This window comes from Lepidothrix coronata, unplaced genomic scaffold, assembly GCF_001604755.1.
Source record: "Lepidothrix coronata isolate B3197 unplaced genomic scaffold, Lepidothrix_coronata-1.0 Scaffold4, whole genome shotgun sequence".
Lineage (NCBI taxonomy): Eukaryota > Metazoa > Chordata > Aves > Passeriformes > Pipridae > Lepidothrix > Lepidothrix coronata.
In genome coordinates, this window is record NW_016690184.1 from 9,992,786 (window position 1) to 10,010,325 (window position 17,540).

General features: G+C 40.5%; 1 protein-coding gene across 1 annotated transcript in view; it reads left to right on the top strand.

Moving 5' to 3' along the window:
- Positions 1 to 556: 556 nt before the first annotated feature.
- The window catches only part of ZNF292 (zinc finger protein 292), a 54,564-nt gene continuing 37,580 nt past the window's right edge, over positions 557 to 17,540 (top strand). Inside the window, exon 1 of the mRNA XM_017825142.1 lies at positions 557 to 733. Coding sequence (XP_017680631.1) covers positions 572 to 733 — 162 coding nt within the window. The 5' untranslated portion in view covers positions 557 to 571. The remainder of the gene's footprint in view (positions 734 to 17,540) is intronic.

The window sequence follows — 17,540 nt, forward strand, 5'->3', positions numbered from 1 at the left end:
GGTGACTAGACATTGGAATGGGCTGCCCAGGGAGGTGGTGCAGTCACTGTCCCTGGAGGTGCTTAAGGAAAGCCCAGACATGGCATGCAGTGCCATAGTCTAGCTGACATGGTGGTGTTTGGCCATAGGTTGGACTCGATGATCTCAGAGGTCTTTTTCAGCTTAATTGATTCTGTGATTCTGAGCTCGAGGGACAGCAGCAAAAGCAGAACGGCCTCGCCCCCCCCGGGCCGCCGCCATTTGCTGCCGTTTTGCCGCCAAAACCCGTCGCCGGGCGGGCGGGGGAGGGCCCCGTCACGTGGCCGCGCGGGGGCGCGCGTGGTGTCGCGTCACGTGACTCCTGGAGGCCCCGCCCCCTTCCCGGCCCCAGCCGTTGCGCTGCGGGGGGGACGGCGGTGCGCGCGCGCGCGCGCCGCGCGCTCCCGCGCATCTCCATCTCCTCCGCACGTGACCCCCCGTCCCTGGAACGTGGCATTGTGTAATCACGTGACCCGGGAGCGGAGCGGGGGGGCCGGGGGAGGCAGGGAAGGGGGGCGGGGGGGCTGCGTACGCGACGGAGCGGGGTGCGAAGATGGCGGACGAGGAGGCCGAGCGGGAGAGCGGCGGCCCGGGCGGCGACCTCCTGGAGCTGCGGCGCCTGCGGGAGCGGCTGCTGGAGCTGGAGACGGGGCTGCGGGAGAGCCGCGAGCCGGCCGTGCAGGCGGCCACCGAGTACTGCAAGCAGCTCTGCCAGGTCAGGCCGCCTCTTCCCTTCCCTTCCCTTCCTCCAGTGCCGTGCACCCGCCCGCGCCCTCCCCTCCCCCGCGGGGTGTGTGCGGGCTGTGCGAGCCCGGCCGGGCCGAGGCGCGGGGGCCGGGCGGCACCAGCGCCGCCCCCGCCGCGGGGAACCCGGAGCGGCGGCGGCCCGGGGGCAGCCGGGGCTCGGGGCCGGGCCGGGCGATCGCCGCCGCTCGTTGTGGCTGTGGCGGAGCGGCCCCGCGCCCGCTGCCGCTCCGGCCCGGCCCGTAATCCCCATCCCCCGCCTCTCTCCCCCCGCCCCGGTTCTCGCGGTCTCCAGGCCCCTTTGTTGTGCTCTGCGGCTCGGCTTATCGAAGGGCCCTTTGTTCCTGGCGGTGGCGGACCAGGGGCCCCCCCGTCCCTCGGGCACCCCTCCTCCCCCGGGGGCGAAGGCTGGGAGGCGGCGGGCCGGGCGGTGGGGGCTCCGCCGAGGGGCCGGGCGGGAGGCTCTAAGTCCGTCCCGGGTCCCTCAGCGCGGTGCTCCTGCTCTGTGCCCCCCTTCTCCTCTCGCCCCTTCCCTATCTCGTACCCTGGGGGGATAGCGGAGTTTCTACCAGCCTGGGAAAGAGGAGGCGGTGGAGTGGTGATGGGCTGAACTAAGTCGCCGGTGGTGGTAGCAGGTCGGTGGGTCTGCGATGCTGCTCCCCGTTTCCTCGCCCTGTCAAGGCAGCGCAATCCCGCCTCGGGAGAGGGCTCCCAAGCCGGCACTGTTGGAAGCACCATTGTGTGTAATTATTTTACCGTAGGGAAAAGGCCTGCTTCCAGAGAGCTGGGTTTGGTTCTGGAGCAGGGTTTGTTTGCAGGTGTTTCTTCTGAGCTGGTGACCCTGCTGAGTATCCCTTCCTAAACAAACTTTGTGGTGCTAGCTCCACAGTTAAAGCAGACTATTCCATTTTAGTTGTGTGTGTGTCTATACATGGCCCTGATTTCTCTTAGATATCCTTTCTTGGCTGGCTTTAGGTGCGTCCCAACATATAAAACAAGTTCTCAAATATTTTAGGCCACAGAAATTCACAGAAACCACTACTTCTGTAGCTTTACTATGTTTAATAGTCTGTCTGATAAAAGTGATAATGTTTGTTTACACATTACTGTCACCCATTCATGGAGTGTAGGCACATTGTTAAAAGGTGGAATGGATAAGAGCGAATTCACGTGGTTGGTTTGAATTGTGTTTTATTTGTGATTTTTGTATCTGTTTTCTTAGAGTTGATTCTTGGTAGCCATTGTAGCATGCTAATTTCATGTCTGTCACTTCTGGATTAAACCGAGTTCTACTTTTTCCTAACCAGGAAAATTTACTACTAAATAGTTTAAGCATATTTTTTTCTGTTTCGTATATACAGGAGTTGTATTTCAGGTTCTTTTTCTCTGGTCAAAATTTATCACATTGTACTTGGTTAGAATGTCTATAGATGCACAGAAACAAGATTGGTTTATATTGGTTCAGATCAGTGTGTTCTCAGTCTTTTTTATCTTTGTACCTCCTTTCTTACATTTGAACACTGGGAGGTAGAAATCTGCCATTCCCGGCTCCGGCTTGACTTCTGACTTGTGAATGAGCTGTTCCTTGCACTGAAGTAGTTGGGTAGGTGGGAATGAAGACAACATCCTTAACGCATACAGAGTAGGTTACTGATGTCTAAAGCAGATTTATCATTGAAGTTGTGGTTGCGTGTTCTTGGTTAGTGGCTTCAAGAGTTGATAGATGGGTTTAAAGTTTAACAAATATGAATATTCTTATTACTTCAGTGATTGTTGTAAGGCCCAAGTTTACCAGTTTTCTTAACTGTGCACCTTTTAAAAACAAATCTCACTGAACAAATCAGATGTGTAGAAATTGACTTAGATGTAAATCTGTGCTGGTTGGAAATGAGTTACTGTTCCTTCCATACCAAGATTTATAGGAAGGCCATATCTGGTTTTGGAGGCTGAAGGCTGATGTGTAACGCTGAGGTTTGAGACATGCCATTCAATGTTGAAAGATCCTGCTTTTCAAATTTTAAACCAAGGTCTAAACAATTGCTTGATTGTGAAGGAGCAAGATGTATTAAAAAGTGTTGTTCTTGGGCAGGCATTTTTTATGCTGGTTCAGTGGGCATTTTTTAAAATCTGTTCACCTGTGCTTGTGGTGCCAGAATACTTATCCAGCCTCTCCTACACTTTTAATCCTTCGTTTGGGCTAACACAAAATAGTATTCATGATTCAGATAGTAGTCTTAGCTGCATCTAAGTTTGTTAGATGCTTAGTTTGTACTGCATCACATAGGCTATAGAAAAATCATGTAATGTAAAAGCCACCTCAGAAATCTCTTTTAAATAATAGTTTAAAGGCATCTGCCTTGGTTTCCTGAATAAAGTCTTTAAATGTGTATTGATGAAGGAATAATTTGGTCAAACGTACGAAACTCAGAGTTGTTATATAATATTTATAAAAAACTGTGTAAATATAACTTATATCTTAGCTCTGGTAATGCAGTGCTGAAGAAATATTTTAGTATTTGTCTTGATATGATTTCACCTGCCTTTTCTTTTTTTCTTGGTGCTTAGTTTCTAGGCATGCAATAGCTGTAAAGATCTTGCAAAATCTTGCGTCCCTGTTTTATTTTGCCAGGTAGTGACTCTGGAGCCCAGCAAACACAGAGATTATTGCCATAAATTAACTTTTAATTTATTTTTTTAATGAAGCGGGTAACATAATGTTCAAGAAATCAGTGTATTTTCATACTGATGGAAGCTGAAGAATGTGCAGTAGAGCATGGAAAGATCCTTAGGTTCAAAGGCAAAGAAAGGATTTAAGTATTCTGTGCTCGTTAAATGAAGTGGGAGTTGTACAGTCAAATCCCTTATCTGGTTTTTAAAAAATCTCAATTTGAACTATTTTATTTTTTATAACCCCACAGTGTAGAATTCCTGTTATAAATACAGGAATTGTGTTTATACAAGACCCCTTGTACCTTGATAGAAAATGTTATACAACTGTTTTCTTCTCTTGTAAGAATAAAGTTTGCTTTGATGTATTTTATATGCAGCATTTCATTAGCTACAAATGTATTGGTGTGTTGCTGCTGATTGCACTGTGAAATGATACAATTATTCTTAAAATTTAAGGAGATTATAGACTGGACCTTAATCCTGTACCATATCTATGTGGACTCCATTGGCAGCGTGCAACATTATTGTTATTAACTGAAATTCACATCCGTATGGATATATGTAAAATGACTTTTTAATTGCAATTCGTGCTCTTCTGTTGCAATTTGGTAATTAGCAAATCCATGACAAATGATGATGTTGTCACAAACTGTATGTGTGCATACTGGGGCAGACAGAATAAGTATCTTCAGCTGTAGTGACTAAAACTTGAAAGTGTGAATTTTGGAGGAATTCAGGATGGTCCAAAGAAAGATTGCTGTTCTTGTCATCATGTGGTGGCTGATTACATTATTTTCAAACTTAGCTCTTAAAGGTGGTCTGTTGTGTTCATTCAGCTGGAGAAGATCAAAATGTTTGGGGTTTTTTTTGCCTGAGAGCTGGGTGAATGTGGTGCTGATGGGTATATGAGAACTCCTCACTATGGGCTGTGTTCCCTTCCAGTTGGTCATTACCCATTGTACCCCTTTTTTTTATATACCAAATTTCAGACTGCTAACAGAATTTCTTTTGTCACTAGTTAGTTCTGAAATCTTTGTTATCTCCACCTATTCTGTTTTGCTATGGTTTACATTTTTCATCTTTGAGTCTTCCCTGCATTATTATTTTGACTTTTCATCTTTTTCCTGAATCTGATTCTAAGGGGTTTTTTTTCCTCTCCTGCTGTACTTCGTGGTACAAATTCTGCAACACTGTGAGATGATCAGGTTTATTCTACTAATGTACAAGTTGTCAGCATATAGTGACCTATATTATAAATATAAGGAAGTATTTGGACTGCTGTGCAGTCTTTCCTCAATAACTTTGCCTGTACTTTTGGTTCATCCCTTGGTTATCTTATAATGTCTGCCCATTATGAGAAAAATCATGTGTTAAAATATGTTAGTAGGTGTGCTTAGCTGTTAGTAGACACATTAATATCCTTCTAGTGTAGACAGTTTACTCAATAGAAACCTAGGAACTTCTTAACACTAGCAGAAAAAGTGTAATGCTGATGGAAAAATGGGGGATCATGAAAGTTTTTAGGTATTTCAGAAGAAACCCCAAAACTTCTTTTGAGGATGCCTTGTTTTTAACTGCTCTGGCTACACAGAGTTTGTTCCTACTGTTTTAAACTGATTTTTACTGTGTTGAGGTTCTAGTGAAGTATTAGGGCCTTAAGGTCCTACCCTATTTTTTTTTCTGTGTGCTGTCATGCTAGAGTAGATCTTGGTAATATTGGGGAATATATACTGTACTAATCTAAGTTGTCCCTCCTAAAAGCAAACATGCATAGCTCTACATAAAAAGCTTCTTTTTTTGTTATTATTACATACCTCTGATCACTACTTTTTAGAGTATGATCCCTTGCCAAGGGTAATTCTGTCTATAAAGACCTCAACAGCCTTTGAAAGGCTTTTTTTGCTATTTCATCAAGCACCTGCAGTTGTGATGTCCTTCTTTCTGATGTGACCATAAGATTAGTAGTCACTGGTGGTGAAAAACACCACCAGCAAAATGTCAGGTGCCCTTTTAATATAAGTAGAAGACATTTCCTCTTTTTCTTAATATCATGCCTGATCTCTTACTCCAGACAACATTCATCAGACTCTTCACTGAGTGTGTAGATGGATGTCCACCTTAGATTTTGTTTGGCTCAACAGCTAACAGTGATATTTAAATAATATAGTCACAAGCTGCTGGAATGTGATTGTTAGTAAGGTGGATGTTTTTTGAGCTTTCAGTTCAATGATTTCCTGTCTAACCAAGTCTCTGTGTCCTCTTTTGAGTATGCATGAATTCTGTAGCATCTACTTCTTTAAATAAAAAGTGTTTTCTATTGAGTCCAGTGAGCAATTTTTTATACTGAGCCTAACACTTAAAAGTTTGTTTTGATGTTTGTCTTTACACATTTGCCTCTACCATTCTGTGTTTCTTCTGGTCTCACAGTTGCTATTTTTTGTACATATATTACCATGAATGTAAGATTCCCATCATAACTTCCAATACTTCTAATTTTGCTTTCATACCTGTGACCTCCAGATGTTCTGCTATTCAGGGAGAGATGTACAGCTGCTAGAAATCACAAGGAATCTGCTAAAATATAGTACACCACACAGATTCCCAAGTGCATGAGGAGAAACAGCTGTCATCACTGTGTCATGTCATGCAAACTTTCAGTTGCCTCGGGCATTTTTGTGCTCCTTCATCACTGTAAGACTTGCCCTGTCAAACAGTGATGTTATCTCTTTGAACAGGGAGCGGGGTAGGAACAATACTCCCAGATTTTTTTAAGTTAAACTATGAGGAGTCAGGGAAGTTGTCTTGCTTTCAAATAAAATGGTACATGCATATTTTATCCAGATATGTGTGTGAAAAATGTGTAGACAAAAACACCCTCACTGTTTAGGGTACATGCAACCAGTGAGCATAATTGTTTTAATACCCCATTGTCCTCAGTAACGGCATCAAGCCTCAGCATCGTTCCAGATTGGAGCTGGTCTTCATTAGAACTTCCGAGCTCTGTACTGTAAGATTTTATTAATAAATTTTCCTATATCAAAGTAATTCAGCTAGACCATGATTCCAGAGGCAGATTACTTATTGGTAAGCCTTAGCTTGTTTAATCTGTTCTCAAAAATTTCTGGTAAGAAAGATTCAAAAAACCTCCCTGGATAACACGTTGTAGTTAATTTTTCTTTGCCTTCAGTCATTTCCTGCCCCCTTGATCTCTAATCTGTTGTTGCAACTTGACACTACTGTGATTTATTGTATCCCATGTAGATAGGAAAAGTAGCATATTCCCTTTCTGTTGGAAGCACCTCTTAGATTTTCAAAACTATTTTCAGTCATTTTCCAGTTTTCGCTTTTGAGAACAGTTTTTTGCAGTCCTTGATTTTGAATTTTTACTTTTTTTCCTCTTTCCTTTTTGCTTTTTTGTTATATCCTTGAAATGTATGTCGTTTTGAAGTCCTTACTTGCAGGGAAGGTAGCAATCTAATAATTCAGTAAGAAAGTGACAATCTATCTAAGACTTAGGATTTAAGTACTTTTCCTGTAAAACATAGCCTTTGAAGTACAAATACTCACGGGAACAGTGATAGTTCTCTGAAGCATAACAAAATAAGGTAGTTAAGAAGATGATAAAAGTAGATGGAGGGCTTAAAATTAATAAAACTTCAGCACCTTGACAAAAGCTCACCTTTCTATGTAGGTTCAGCAAATAGATACTTAGTTTGTTAGTTACCCTGGTGCACATGTGTTGCTGGGTTAAAGTTATGTGATGCTTTTACTGAAGTTATTGAGAACTCCTTCTATCAGCAAGCTACCATTTCTCTAAGAAATACTTGCAGTTAGTAGTTAATAATTACAGGTCATATCATGTGGATACAGTTCCTGCATAATATCCTTGATTCTTGTTGCCCATTCAAAGACTGAGAGACATTCTGCTACATACAGTCCTTCAGCCCTGTAAAAAAACCTCTGAAGACCTCACTGTAGATTTCAATTTACTTGCAGTAGTTGACTGTAATCAGTAGCTGCAAATCTCTGCTATCATAACTAAATGTATTAAGTACTTTCTGTATTGGCACGTGCCTTTATCTTTTCCCACAAATCCAAGCTTCATTCCCCACTTTTGAACAATATATATCAAAAATGTCTAGGTTGCTTTCTCAAACTGCAGTTATTGAAGATTCATTGTTTCAAAAACAAGAGGTACTGACTATGGAAAACATATTGTGCAGGACTGTATAAGAAATGTATGTAGGTCAATATTAACATTCAGTAAGGCATCTCATTCTATCAAAATATCTTCATTGCGTGTCTGAAGTTTCTTGATAAGGACGTGAGATATCTATTTGAATGTCCAGTCCATTGTCTATATATTTTACTTTTTTTTATTATTATTATTTTGATAGAGAGTGAATACCACAGGTTTGGGAGGAAGGTGGCAAAAAAGTGCTCTTCTGGGGAATCTTTGCTTCCATTGTGACTAAGAATCAGGGAATTTCATCTGGCCTTTTCCATTTACTCTGCCATTTAAACATCATAGTATTTTTTTACTCTTGGCTTTATGCAGACATGCTGTATATTGCAGGTTGTTTTTACATAAGACTTCCCTAATTTACAGATCAAACTAGAACAGTTAGGAGACATCAATATTTTGTTTCTTCTGTGTGGTGCATTACCTAAACTGATACACAAGGCAAAGAAACTATTTCGAATTCACACAAGTATGGAGCATATCTTCAAGAAATAGTGCTGCGGGCAATGGTTAATATCTATAAAATTTTTTTTCATTAGTGTTTTTTAAAGGCCTCCATATAAATCCTTGAGCAGTTGTCATACAGCATGTATAATTCTATAGTTTTCAGGAGGGAAAATAGCATGATGGTTTTATGCCGTCAGTGTCTTTAAAATAATGATGTACAGCAACTTGCAAATTTAAGTTAAAATAACAGGTGAACAGTATGGCTTGAAACTATCTTTTGAAATAGCATTCCCCATTTCATTAGATCTGTGCTTATGCATGTGTTAAGAACTTGATGTCTCATGTCTTAAGAAGTGTGCAGGTCTTTCTTTCTAAGGTGTGGAATATTTTTTAATATTTATCTTTCCAAATATTCCAAAAACAACCCCATGGTATTATTCCTCGTATCTTTCATCTCTTAAGTATGCACTGCTTTCATTTGGGAAGAGTTAATCTAGTACCACTTAGTACTTGGCAGAACAAAGAGATTCGGAAAGAAGGTATATGTTGCATCAAAAAGGCAGTGGAGCTTTATAAAATTATTCTCTGAAAATAGACCTGAAATTATTCTCTGAAAATAGGAGATTGGACTAAACTTGCAAAAATGTGTGCCTGTAGTTTTTGGTAAGAAGAGTTTGATCAAATGTCTTTTCCATCTTCTCTTCTGTAACTGCTGTACAGTCTTCTGGTATACAATATTTCTGGCTTTGTGATTCCCTGTATGAAGATACAGTAAATTAAACGTTCATCAGAGGAAAAGGAAAATGCTGTGCTAACTCATGTAGTTCTCACTTTATTATTTTGTTAATTATTCTGAGCTAGTCATACAATTCTTTATCCTTATAGGGACTCACGTAACATGGACAACTTCTACCAAAGCTCCATCCAGCTTCATCCATGACTGCTGGACAAATGCATTTGTTGCTATGAGAAACTTAACTTCTGGGGCAAAATTCTTTAGGCTAAAGACTAGTCTTTATTTTGTAACTCTCTGTTATCTTTTGAGTTGAATATAAAAGTTTTCATTTAATTGGTAGTGAATACATGTAGCGTTCTTGGTCTCCTGTATATGATAAAGAACAGAACAATGGAGAGAACGGATTCTGTTGAATAGGCAAATCCTGCTTGATATTTGTGTGCCTAATACCCTGAATACTCTTTTGATGAATCAGTGAAGTACATTCAGTGATCAGGCATTAAATCAAATTAGGAATAAGGAGTTCCTCAGGCTTGTGATTTATAGAATCATAGAATGTTAAAGATCATCTAGTTCCAACCGCCCTGACATGGGCAGGGACACCTCCCACTAGACCAGATTGCTCAAGGCCTTATCCATCCTAGCTTTGAACACTGTCGGGGTTGGGGCATCCACAACTTCCCTGGGCAACCCGTTCTGGTGTCTAATCACCTTCACAATGAAAAATTTCTTCCTAATAACTAACCTAAATTTCCTCTCTTTCAATTTGTACCCATTCCTCTTTGTCCTATCACTACAGTTCCTTACAAAGAGTCCCTCTCCGGTTTCCCTGTAGGTTCCCTTCAGGTACCGGAAGGTGCTATGAGGTCTCTTCTCCTCCTCCCCAGGCTGAACAGCCCCAACTTTCTCAGCCTGTCTTTGTAGGGAAGGTGCTCCAGTCCTTTTATCAACTCTGTGGCCCTCCTCTGGACTTGCTCCAACAATTCTATGTCTCCGGAGCTGGATGCCATACTTCAGGTGGGGTCTCACAAGAGCAGAGTAGGGGGGTAGAATCACTTCTTTTAACCTGCTGGCCCCACTCCTTTTGATGCAGCTCAGGGTGGTGTTGGCTTTCTGGGCCGTATGTGTGCATCACTGGCTGATGTTTAGTTTTTCATCAACCATCACCCCCAGGTCCATCTCCACAGGGCTGCTCTCAATCACTTCTCTACCCAACCTGTAGGTGTGTTTGGGATAGCCACAACCCAGGTGCAGGACCTTGCACTTCACTTTGTTGAACTTCATGAGATTTGCATCGGCCCACCTCCCAAGCCTGTCAGGGTCCCTCTGGATGGCATCCCTTCCCTCCAGTGTGTTGACTGCACCACACAGCTTGGTGTTGGCAGCAAATTTGCTGAGGGTGCACCCGATCCCAGTGCCCATGTCACCAACGAAGACATTGATCAACATCGGCCCCAGTACCAACCCCTGAGAGACACCACTCATCACTGGTCTCCACACGGGCAGTGAGCTGTTGACCACAGCTTTTTGTGTGCAGCCATCCAGCCAGTTCTTTACCCACCGAATGGTCCATTCATCAGATCTCCGTCTCCACAATTTAGAGACAAGGATGTCACATGGGACAGCGTCAAACACTTTGCATAAGTCCAGGTAGATGGTGTCAGTTGCTCTCCCCCGTCCACCAATACTGTAGCCCTGTCATAGAGTACTTGTCTCAGGAGCTTGTGATAATATGCTGTTTTATAACAGAATGAACACAAGGATGAGGACAAAAAGAGATTAACTGTTCAGAACCACAAAAGACAATCTGAACTTCATTGTTTCTTTAATCATGGAGGGTTGCTCTTATGAAGAGAATTGCAGAGATAAAAAGTAACTTCTGCTTATGAATACATGGTAGTGAAGATGATAAAACTTCAGTATCCCAATTCTACAGACCTGGAACTTGCATAATGCTTTAGTTGAAACTGGTATGGCAGTTGAACCCTGCTTTTGGATACCCAGCCAGACTGGTGAACCACATCAGTGTGATGGCAGGAACTTAGAGTTCTCTTCAGGTTTGCTAACATATTCACGAGAAAGGATGGTCTTGGCTCCTCTCCTTCTTCACACATGGACACAGGGGCAGTACTGATAAAAGGATACAGGTTGTTGATTATTAGACACAGTGTGGTAGATATTGCCTTGTTCTTTCACTGGCAATAGAGATCAGATTGAAGCATCCTTTGGGATGCCAGTTTGACTGTGCTGAGTAGACAAGCTTAAAATGATGATTAAGTAACCTTCCTACTGAGGAAGAAGATTATCAATTAAGTTCTCATCAGAATTAAAAAGGTTTGAAGTAGCAGTGGGAGAAGCTGCATTCATCTGATAAATGCTAATACAAAAATGTAATGCAGTTGAACTATAGAAATATTGTAATGTCTCCTTTTTCTTGATGAGAGAGCAGGTTCAAGTCACCTATGCTGCAGGAAATGCACGTTTCCAGATTAGACACAGTTATTTCTGGCTGTCTTCCTATTTTTAATCTGCCCATATGCCAGTCTGATAATTAAAAGAATAGGTAAATTAGATTTCCTGGCAATGGATAAAAGTTTACTGTAATGAACATCCCACCACATTCATGAAATGCTTGTTTAATAGCCAACTGCTGAGTCTTGTTTTTAACTAAACAGACTAAAATATGTATGTTGGGATGACAACACTGAATTGAGACCTGAATGAAAACCTGAATAGAAAGAAATGCAGCCTAGGACTATAAGGAGTTCACTTCTTATGTAAGGATGCAAGAGAGAAATTAGACACTGATGACCAGATCAGAAAAAGCATATTGAATGCAAAATGTAGGAAGATTAAAGGCGAGCCTAAAGATGAGTAATTTCTAATACTGGATATGACAAAGCATGAGGCTTAATGAAGTTATTTACTGGTGTTTTAAATAACTTACTTGTTTTAAAATAGTTTATGGATGTTACCATAAGTTGTCCATTCATTTTCTAGGTATTTTTCTAAAACTAGCTAGTTTTTGAATTCTAGGCAAAATAGTGCTTAAAAATAATGAGAGGAAATTTATCTTTTGTTTTGCCTCTTTCAGTTTAATAGTTTGCAACCTGAGCTCATGCAGTATGTTCAGCATGCCCAGGTGAAAAACATAGAAATTGCTTGTGCCTTTTAACTTATATTTGGGGAAAGAAACATCTCTCTATTAGCTAACAGAAGGTTGTGTGTTTAGTAATTAACTTCCAGTTTTCTCTCTTTCTTCTGCTGTTTGTTTTTTTTTATTATTATTATTGTTTTTGTGGTGATGGTAGATGACATAATTATTATGAGAGTTGTAGCAGAGCCCCACAAGCTCTTCTTCTATTTTTGCTTCTGTATAGGCTGCGGTGCTTTTTTTCAAACCTTCCTCCAGTATAGACTCTGCCTTAAAAATATAAATATATTTTTCAACAGCATAGTAACATCTGTCTTGGTTTTGTATCTCTAAACTGGGGGCAGTGGTACTTCCCTACTATTCAAAGTTATATACTTTATATATATCAGACTGTGTATTGGAGAACAATCCTGGATATTTTCACTGTTACTTTATCTGCCTAGTGAAGTAGAAATAGTTGGATTAGGGTCATGGTTAACTTTTTATGCTTGTGTGCTGAAGGCTCAGGGTGCTAATGTCCATAAAAATTGAATTGTAACAATAGTTTAAAAAAAATCCTCAGAAAGTTAATCTTGAGGGTCTTTATGTGGTTGATCATCTTTACCTGGATTCTTCCCACAATTAGTCTTAACTCTCTTTACTAGAGATGTGCAACCATGAGAGTGTGAGCTACAGTCAAGTAGTTGTAAAGAACCATCAAGGTCATTAACACCTTATGTGGTGTAAATACATGTAGGGAAAGGAGGGGGGAGTTCAAATAATCTATGCGTTCTTGCATTTTCAGAATTGTTGAAATCAATTGTTTCATTATTGCATAGTCATAGTAACTAGAGCTGCAGGGAGTTTTACTAAAAGAAAAAAAAATCCAGAAAGGAGACCAAAGTAGATGTGGTTATTTGGAGAGAATCTTTTTCGGCAGGAGTTAAAAAGTAGCTCATGGTAATTTTTACTAACTTTCTATCTTTGCTCAACTTTTGTGTTTTCTGATTTTTGTGGATTGATATTAAACTTATTTTGCATAATAAACTACATAATAGGTACACTATAAAAGCTACTGAATATATGTATGAATGTGTAGTGGTTGAATAAACTGAGAATATGAGTCACTAATTGCAGGGTAGGTTATGTTTGCTGGATTTCAAATGTATTCTAATTCTTTCTAATAAATCAAAATTAGTCAGAAAGTAGTATCAGTTCTTTAACAAGTACCTTTTCTCAGTATGTGTTCTGAAATTACTGTTGTCTCTAAAAAGTCTCCAGGAGGATAGCTTTCCTCAAGTATGAACAGAAGTGTTAGTGCAAAACTTGATTTCTCACTGTTTCTGCGCATCCCCTTTTCCCTTTCTGGTAGAGCTTGAGCATGAAACCTAGATCTGTATCATCAATGTTTGCAGTTTTACCACAAAAAAAAAGATGTGCAGTTACAGGTCAGTTTATTCTTTGTATTCTGGTTTGGTAGACAACATTTTAGATTTACATGGTTCTGAAAATTCAGACTGACTGAAAAAAAAGATGGTGAGAGGAGAATGTTTATGTAAGGAAAAAAGGTTTATAGATGGGTAGAATTTTGCAACACTGTTTTACAGATTACCTTTAAAACTGTTAAGGAAACTAGTACTTAAAAGTACTGGAGCTATTGGTTTTTTTGTTTAGATAACACCTAAAAGCATTAGTTTTTAGTAAGTGATGATTGTCTATACCAGAGAGGGCATACTCCTGTGTATCTGGGTACTGAAGGTACCAATAATAAAAATCAGTGCCATCATGTAGGAGGTACTTCACTCTGAGTACAGAACACAGCATAGATGGGCTTTTTTTTTTCCCTCGTGGAAGGAGAAGCATTGTAGTAAGAGTGTTCAAGAGTATAAAAACATGCATGCTCATACACTACAACGAAACTACTTTTAGTGTTCTGATTTTCTCTCTTCAGTAGATGAATGAGAAAGTGAATGGTTGAAAGAGCAATTTTGGAAGACACATGTGAACCAAAATAGTGGGTGTGTGGATCAGACAAGGGGTTGACTTTGAAAGTTATCTGATCATCACTGTCACCACACTTTGTTTTACACTATGGAACAGTCTTTGCAGTGTGGAAATTTCAGAGTGTTTTGGATGAAATTAAACTACAAGCTATGCTCCAGAAGCAGTTGCAGACAGTCTACTTCAGCCACTAAGGGGTGTCTGGTTAATGGAACCAGCTGGAATAAGAAAGTCTGAAATACAACCACCTCTGATGATTTCACTGGGGACTTGGGTTCTCAGAAATGCCTTTTCTGCTGTATGGATCTCCCCCTTGCACATTGCATTGAAACGCTATAGTCATTGTGAACTTCTTGTGGACCACAACTTAACTACCAACTCCAGTTCTGGTTTTGAACTTAGTCTCTGAATGAGTCTCTCTTGAATTCATGAGTATTTCTTGGACTAACTGATTCAGTACTCACTAATCTTGACTTCCTTTTCCTTGCTTTCAGCTGTGGGGTAGAGAAGCCAGTGGTATTGGGTGTTAGGAAAGTTAGCAAAGTGTAAAAGTAGCTGGAGTTTTCTCTTTAAAGGGAAAGGAAAAAAACAGTGAAGAAGATTGGAACTGCTGCCTGTCAGTGGAGAAGAGGAGTAGTAATGGAAAAAAAAAATTGGATAGCTCTGCACCCTGCCTGCAGAAATTGATAATGAAAACACTTGCTTAAATACAATCTTGTAGTAAGTGATGGAATGAAGAGTCTGGCTTCAGTCCTCTCTTCTGGGCACAAGTCAATATCTCCATTAGAATTAAAGCAGCATCATCTCACTCTTCAGCCAAAGGCATCTTGGTTTTCTAGAGCTATACTTTGCTTAACAACTTCATTGTGAAACTATTTAGAAGACATATTCGAAGCAAAAATAGCGTATCAACAACTTAAAATCTTGAAAGGTTTTAGAAACTAAAACTGAGTACAAATTGGTATTGATGTTTTTTGATTATAACCATAATTTAAATAGTGCTTGAACACTAGAAAATATAATTGCATTTGATTATGTCATTGTAGTGGGTCTGATTGAGATGGAGTTCATTTCACCATAGCAGCCCTCACAGTGCTGTGCTTTGCACTGGTAGCTGGAAAGGTGTTGATAACACACCGATGTTTTGGCTGCTGCTGAGAAGCACTGGCACAGCATCAGTGCTGTCTCTCAGCATTCCCCCCCATCAGGGGCTGGAGGTGGGCAAAATCCTGGGAGGGGACACAACTAGGCCAGCTGACCAAACTAACCAAAGGGATATTCCATCTGTATGATGTCAGCTCAGATATAAAAGCTAAGGGAAGGAGGAGGAAGGGGGGGGACATTTGTATACAGTGTTTGCTTGCTGAGAAACCACAACACGTGCTGAAGCCCTGCTTCCCAGGAAGTGGAAGGACATCGCTTGCTGGTGGAAGTAGAGAATAAACGTTCTTTCTCTTTGCTTGTGCACACACAAACTTTCGCTTTTGCCTTGTCTTAACCTACAAGTCATTTTCCATCCTGTTTTTCCTCCCCTGTCCAGCTGGGGAGTGATGGAGCAGCTTGCTGGGCACCTGGCATCCAGCCAAGGTCAACGCACCACAGTCATCCTTAGTTTTGTAAATAGAGTCTGATATTCTGTATCTGATGGAGTTTCACTGTTTGATTCTGGATTATATTGTTGTATTAGGTTGTATTATAATAACAAACCTGTAAGAGCTAATATTCTCTCAGCAGTCGTCTAGCTACAAAGTCAAAGTAACAATGGTTGTTTGCCTTGGTAAAAGTTTGTTTACCGTGGTAAGCAAATACTGAATCAGTTAAGTAGTGCCAGTTTTCATTTGCATAATTAAACTGCTTTGGAAATTATTTAGAAGTACAGTGCTATGTTGTCTTGCTGTAAAATGACCTCTCCACAGTTCTAAATAAATAGAAACTGATTTTGTTGATTTTGTTTTGGCATATCTGTGAGGGCAGCAGTGTTTCAGATGGTGCTGATTTGTCTGATGCTTGTGGACAGGTTTGAAATTTGTGTGCTTTTCTGTGTAAGTTTTTTTGTAATCTAAAAATCAGTTTGCCTGTAGGGCATCCCAACTAAAAAACCAAAATGGAAACAGGTCATTTATGTTTGAGTTTCTTTGTTGGAGGCAAAGTTGAAAGGGGAATAAAGAGGGATTATTGCTATGGCGATTCAGAGAATGCCTCGATCAGAGGGTACTCCTATTTTTTTTATTTTCCTCTTCTCTCCCATACTTTTTAAAATGGGCAACAGGTATGATAGGGTCCATACTATATAAACATTCAGTTTACTCTTTCAAATGCTTTAAAAATCATCTGTTACAGTATTTATTTCTAGTGCCATAAATGGTGAAGTCTCATGGGCAATCTGAGGTAGACTTGGTTTAAATTAGACATAGTAGTAGTAGTAGTAAGGGGTTTTTTTAACACGCAGAACTAGTTCAAGAACTATTCAAGTTTTTACTTGAATACTCTATTTGATTCGCTTCTTAGTTGGATAGTTTGTCCTTGTACAAAGTGGTCATAAATGCTGGTTGCATCCCAGCTACTCCTTAGCTGCCTCTAGCCTCCTCAAATTAAAGTGCCTTTCATGGGAACCTTAACCTAACAACTTAAAAGGAGTTGTAGCAGTTGGCTTTTTATGTATGAAGTTCTTGTTCTCCATCTTCTGGTAAAACACTGAACAACAAGGAGGAGAGAAATCACAACAATAAAACACGGTCTTCAGCTCTACGAGCTGTAGATCATTGAGTCTGAGAATGATGGTATTTTAACACCTCTAGTTTGTTTTTGTGTTCCCCTAGGAGGTAACTTTACTCTGTGACTTTCCAAAGACATCATCTGGTACTAATGCATTGGTACAAAAGCCTGTTCACTCCAGATATGTCTGAACTTGAATTTCTAATATATTTTTAGTATCCCAACTAGTTAATTAGAAAGGAAATGTGTTATAAAGCTATTCTCAACCAGTCTGTTCGTTTTCCTTACAGAAGAGAGACATAACATTTTTAGATGCTGTGAGGACATGGCTGCCTAGTCCATGGTTCTCTGCTCATTGGTCATGCATACTGTCATCCTAGTCATCTTTTGATTTACAATGGGTTCTTGGGGCAGGGATGATTTGACTACTGCAAACCAGGACTAATGCTCCGCTTTGAAGGGAGAGATCTGTTCACTTAGAGATTTATTTCTATTTTACCAGTTCAGTTCCATGACACTTTTCATTTCATTCTGTAATGATACTGGGATGGGACTGGAGTTGCACTGAAGACTCAAGGCCAGAAGCCTAGCTTAGTTTGTAAACTGTCATAAATTGACCTCCAAAGTAAACTGTTATCAGCTTTCCAGGAATTTGAACAATGCTATCTTCATCACATGCTCAGTTCTTTAGTGGTTGCAGTAGTCAGTGAGATTATACTTCAGGCTCACAGATTCACTCTGAAAAACACAGTCCTCAAGTTGAACTTCGCTTGAATGAAATGAATATCTATCCCCAGTGCAATAGCTATTTTTTCCAGAAAAAAAAAAAAAAA